Below are 6,362 nucleotides of genomic sequence, written 5' to 3'. Positions count from 1 at the left end.
GCTGTTTGTTGGGAGAGAATCCACCAGGATCATCTGGTTCTTCATTTGGAACATTTGGTGCTTCATCCCTAACATTTGGTTGTGAATCCCTATTATGAACATCTGAATCACGATCACAAGCATCTGGGTAAGTATACACGATCACAAGCATCTGGGTAAGTATATTTTATATAGAGATATGCTTTAGTTGCTTCACATGCAGGCTGATTATAGAATAAATTAATAAAAATGTCAGTTTTTTTTTAAGGCTGACTTGGAAATACGAGTTTACCATGGTGAGGGACCTCTTCTCGCAACATACATCAGACCATCTACAACCCCACAACCCCCAAATCGGGTTGACAACTTCTCCTCTAATGATTTCACTATTTAGGTATAACACATTAAGCTAATGTGGGGTGTTGCCACCTATGATGTTCTTGAGGAAAATTCAATAATAAAAGATGGCCTTCGTCCCTCCCTATGCCCACTGCCAAAGCGAGATTGAACCCTAGGCCGACTTTGTGTCGCTGGCTTTGTTGCTTATATTCCCTCCCGGAATTTTCAGCATTTGTTCACAAAATCGTGTAATTACATTACAAGGGTAGAAATTCAAAATGCATGGTGATTATAAAATACAAACTCTCATTTGTGAAACGATATATATTCGAAATGTTCAACCATCTAAGCTTTCAAGTTCAAAATTCCATACTAATAAGATGCCATCTCGGTTCATTAAAAATTATAAATACCATACATCTGTAATGGTTGCAATGTACATGTCAACTCCATTATGGAAGTGAGTACCACCACTAGGGAAATTGATCTTATCTTCATTCATTATCATCCAATTCTGATCTGATTTTTACTCTGCCAGTTGTGTATGAGGTATATTCACTTTCCATACTTCATCCCTACTTGCTGGCCATTTGATAGGACCCTGAATAAGATATAGATATAATTTTGTGACTGCTACCAACACAAGACCTCAGATCCCAGAACATTAGTCATCCAAAATCTTTAAGACCTCAGATCCCAGAACATTAGTCATCCAAAATCTTTAAAGTGAAAAGGTTGGTGTTAAAAACAATACCTAGTGGAAGTGATTACAAAGTGAAAGTGAAACTAAAACTGTAAATTCGGGTGAAATTGAATATATAGGAATAAACTGTGAACAAAACACAAAATAAAATTACAGGTGAAAGAAGCATTTGGACCTTAGATCCCTCTGGTGGAGGGATCAAGCAATTGAGGCATCGTTATGTAGGAGGGTAGTGCCTTTCATAGTGCTCCATAAGACCCAATTCGAGTTTAAGCTTTAATTGGTAGATAAGATTTTGATCCAAGAATCAAGAATTAACTTTGAGTACTTACTGTCGCACTTCTATAAAACAAATGAGTAAATTCTCGTCCAATATTAGCAACTGAGTAAATTACAATAGAAAAAGTGAAAGTATAATGATTTCGAGGACAACAACAACAAATATTCCACACAAAAGTTTTGATTGAATACTTACATGGAAGGTTTTCAATGTAATTTGGTCGTTTTCTTCGTTTGGGATCTCGTTCTCAAGCTTGAGGTCACTTTCTTCGTCTTTTTCCCCTTATGAGTATATCCTCTTGGAGATTTGATCCATTATCTTCATCATCATTGTCACCCTTCTCCCCTCCAAGCTTTCTAGATGATCTTTCAACTTGAGTTGAAGTACTTTGATGCATTCCAGACCCAAAGAAAGATCCATAATAGACAAAAAGAGGACACAATAAAAACAACATAACAAATAGACAAGTAACCAAAGGCTTCCTTTGAAATTGAACTCCATCACTTCTACCCCTTCACATGTTGAAAAGCAAGCAAGATTATGTTCAGTATTGAAAGCTCACTGCTTACACTAGTGGAAAAATTATTACTAATAGATACATCCACATAGATGTGCTCTTGATGAACCATATCCAAATGTAGTCAGTGCCCTAAAATGTAAGCCCTTGAAAAATAGACTGAATTGTCCCTACAAATCTAGTGGAATTTTCTCATAGAAAGAGGATTCCCTCACAAATCCAGCGGAATTTTCCCACAGAAAGAGGATTCTTCTTTATTTTTTGTCCACTATGAACACGAATGATAGAGAGAGAAAAACACCCTAAGTTTCAAAATTTCTAGAGCGTCATTGATTCAGATTCGAACATCTATAAGCCTAATGAAATGAAAAATTGACTATATCCAAAACCTGTTGTGTATTTTAGAGCAACTTGCAGCTTTCAACAGAAGCTAACATGGCTTTAGATTTATCTAACGGTTTCCAATGCTCCATCATCGACCCAATAAAGAAGCACCTGTAATGGAAAAAACCAAATGTTTCCAACAAAGCCAAATAGATATTTTACTCTCAAAATCGAGTTCCGTACCAAACCAACCCAACCCAACACAGTGTAAAGTTTCTATTTATTAATTATAAGAAGGAGAAAGAGCGAGCCAAACTCAACCCGACTCATATTTGACTGCACCCAATAATGGAGTCGATCCAATGTAAACCTAAAACAACAATAGTGAATGAAACTGAACAATGATAGTTCTCGACAACTAAACACCATAGAACATAGATAGAGCTGGAAAGTAAGAAGAAACAGGGAGAGCCATGAAGGCAAGCTATGTGCTTAATTACAAGATCAACTGACCATTCCACCAAGTAGCTTCTGTAAGGTCTTGAGAATCATATATGTTCTGAATGATATGACTATCTTTAGGATCGAAAGAGCAATATGTATGTTATTTTTGTTTACACAGCATAAGATCCTTTAGTTCGATGATCACCATCAGGAGAGGCAGAGACTACAGGAGCAAAAACATAGACAGAGACAAGGGCAGGAGCAACGGGAAAGGTAACAGGAATAAAAGCAGCAGGTAAAGCATAAGAGGTAAAGGCAGAGCCAATAGCAGTTTACTCATAACCTGCACAGAAAGCAGTGGAAGCTGCATCCCTTCCGGATCGAGACCCCGCATCTAATAAAGTTCCAGCTTCGGTCGAGGCAACTCTGATTCTCATCCCTCATCAAGTCGCTTCGCTGGGCTCGGTACACGAATCTACACTCACATAATGAGATAGCAATACATTCTCATATCGCGCCTCTGTATTCAATACTGTTGATGGTGTTGTTTCCACTTTGGATAGTGGCTTTGTGACTGCTTACTAGGCTATTTGCAAGAAAACATTTATCTCCAAACCCAAGTTGAAGCACCTCCATACTAAAAATTTGCAAAATGGGAGCATACTTATAATAACAACTGGATTTGTGCTGCTTGACACCTGCAATGCAGAAGACACTTGTGGTTCATGCAAACACGTCATATACGAAACTTTGTAATCATCGATTGATAATTGATTTAATTTAAGAACTGGTTCACTCTCCTCTTGAACCGACCTACCGAAGTGAATAAGATTAAATATATCGATTTTATTAATTATTTAATAGGCTTGTCGCTTTCCTTTGGTTGCAGGTTCAGATTGAGCCAATTTTCTGTTCTCTATAGTCTCACTCCTCTTGATAGTTGGCTCCTATTATTTTCTATTGTCACTGACCTTGTATTCAATATGTATATATCTCATTCAACAACCTCCTCATGCAAGTGAACAAATCAATCATATATGGTATTGTGTTTATTGGTTTAACCATGAGATTACTATTAGTTAAACCACCCATGTTCGAGTAGTATGATGAGGTTTACTGTACGAGTTAGCACGCAAGTCCTTGCCATGAGATTACAATTCTAATGCTTCATTTTAATTTACAATTCTAATAATTTTGTCACGCAATTTTAAGCAAAATTAAATAAAAAATATATAAGGACAAACAACCGAATATTAAAATCTAAAATATCATACAATATCTAGATAATTATAATGTGAAAATATCGTATACTATTCAAATCAGTGAACTGGATTGATTTGAATGTGGTTCCACATCATGAAATCTAGGATTGATTTACGCGAGACATCCATTTTCTCTTCCTTTTGATTCCTCTTCCTTGCTGGTTGTATTTACTAAAATCTAGCCAAAAGTATTTACTATAATAATTTGTAATAATTGTAAGAATAACTTCGGCGTAAATCACATGTAGACAAATGTTTGTCTACATGTGATTTACGCCGAAGTTATTCTTATAAATATTATGGATCACAGAAGCCTCAATTCAACTTGTAATAAATTTCAACATTGATTGTAATAGACCCAAGGCTTCCACTTCTATCTCCCAAATGAATTATTGATATGTCACCAAATTTAATGCAGTTGTGCTAAATTTTGTTAATTGTTAACCTATATATCTTTGAATGGTTAATTGAGCATGTATCCTAAACACAAATTCAACTGTGTTTGGACACCATTCAATTCTGCAACTACTTCACGGAACGTAGGCTTGAAAAATCCTATTTCAACAACCAATACCACAAACTTTTCTCAAATTGCTATTACGGAAACTGCATGGGTTAAGTCCTCGACACACCTTTTCACTTTGAATTTTCTCTTATGGGCTACAAATTACAACATTGAGCCTTTTTTTAATATGCTTTCATATGCCACTAAAATTCCCTTCCTAGGTGTAGCAATGTACGTTGCATTGGCAACAAGCCTACCATGTCATTTTCCTTCGAGGCGTAACATTTCTGCCAAAGCTTAGGGACTGATTAAAAAACACAAAATAATTGCGGCATATACCAAAAAACACGGTACTTTCTTTCTAAGAAAGACATTTATGCACGTCAACTCTCACCACATCAATGGCAGGGACTTGCTGCTTCGCAACCCACTTTGTTTATCAAGAAATGGATAATGGATAGATGGACCCTCAGAGGACAAATAATTTGACTGGGTGTGTTTTATATTAATTGAATTGAATGTTAATATTGACGAACAATTTATCAAAAATCAAAGCATGAATATTGCAACCATATCTATAAATCATGGTAATAAAGTTATGAGGTGAAAATATGAATATTACAATTATATCCACAAATCATGGTAATAAAACCATGAAATAGTTATTTATATGGCATTATATTGTATAATAACTACAACCACATATTTGAAAAAAAATATTTTATAATAATATTGACTTGTTTTTCTCAAAATTAAATATTATAACTTACATTAATCAACACTGAATTAATAATAATCAATATTACTTTGACCAGTATTAATAAAAATCTTTTAATGTTATATGTTTTTTAAATGTCTGTGAAGACCTTACATTCTAAAATATATTTTTGCTTTCACTACAAAAATGCAAAAAAATATACTTTTTCTCTCAATTTTTTTTTGAAATCTTTTCCAATACCCAATTTCAAAATATGGTTAATAAAAATTACTTCTTAGTTAAACAATAAATGTTCTTGGCTATATACACTTTTTAATAATAATTAAAATGTAACTTAGTAATTTACTCTCATCCTTCCAAACTTCATTTTACACAATACCTTTTCCATTTTCTTCCCCTCTCAGCTTGCTCCCTCCCAAATTTACACAATAAATATTCCATTTTCTTTTAATTAATCTGATGGTGGACTTCTTCTGTCCATGAATTCTAGTAGTTTTCTCCATTCTACATGGGATTAATAGTCTCATTGTATTCCATGAACTACATTTAGGATTGTGGCACCGTGGACAAAAGTACGCCACACACACTTCATAGGCACACAGATTATCAACTATGGAACAGCTAGTATTTTTATTGATTGGCGCGTTGAAAATATTGCCTAAAGTTTAGAACCAGAAGAAATGTCCTCAGCTGCGCAGGCGGGGTCTCTCCTCACGGCATCTTATCTCTTACTTGCAACGAGCCATTTAGGGAATTCTTCCATAAAATCCGTCCACCCATTCCTTTCAGTGGTCTCTGCACACAATTGGGATTCTCTCAAGTCATACAACTATTCTCCGTTGAGCCCACGAAGAAGAATTAGCACAGTTTCCCCTGTCAATAATCTCATGGATAGGTGGCTGAACAAGCTCGGATTTGGGGGCGGAGCAGCTTCGAGGAGCAGCGGTGCAGTTAATACAGAGGGGGCTTCGATTGCCCAGGGGCCGGACGATGATGTCCCAGCCCCTGGCCAACAGTTTGCCCAATTCGGCGCAGGATGCTTCTGGGGAGTCGAACTTTCGTTCCAGAGAGTCGCGGGCGTCACCAAGACAGAGGTCGGATATTCGCAGGGTCTTGTGCATAAACCCACATACGAGGATGTTTGCTCTGGGAACACCATGCATTCTGAGGTCGTGAGGGTTCAATATGACCCTAAGGAATGTTCCTATCTGAACTTGTTGGATGTATTTTGGGCTCGCCATGATCCCACCACTCTCAACCGCCAGGTATGCCTAAGATTTCATTTATGATT

At 36.3% G+C, this 6,362-nt stretch overlaps 1 protein-coding gene across 1 annotated transcript in view; it reads left to right on the top strand.

The window, feature by feature from the left end:
• Nucleotides 1-5,644: 5,644 nt before the first annotated feature.
• Nucleotides 5,645-6,362, top strand: part of LOC149267384 (peptide methionine sulfoxide reductase A1-like) — an 80,866-nt gene continuing 80,148 nt past the window's right edge. The window contains exon 1 of the mRNA XM_089432437.1: nt 5,645-6,336. Coding sequence (XP_089288563.1) covers nt 5,752-6,336 — 585 coding nt within the window. The 5' untranslated portion in view covers nt 5,645-5,751. The remainder of the gene's footprint in view (nt 6,337-6,362) is intronic.

This window comes from Pinus tabuliformis, chromosome 6 (genome assembly GCF_031772625.1).
Source record: "Pinus tabuliformis cultivar Carrire ecotype Pingquan chromosome 6, CPIR1, whole genome shotgun sequence".
Lineage (NCBI taxonomy): Eukaryota > Viridiplantae > Streptophyta > Pinopsida > Pinales > Pinaceae > Pinus > Pinus tabuliformis.
This window is presented reverse-complemented; position numbering and strand designations above follow the sequence as displayed.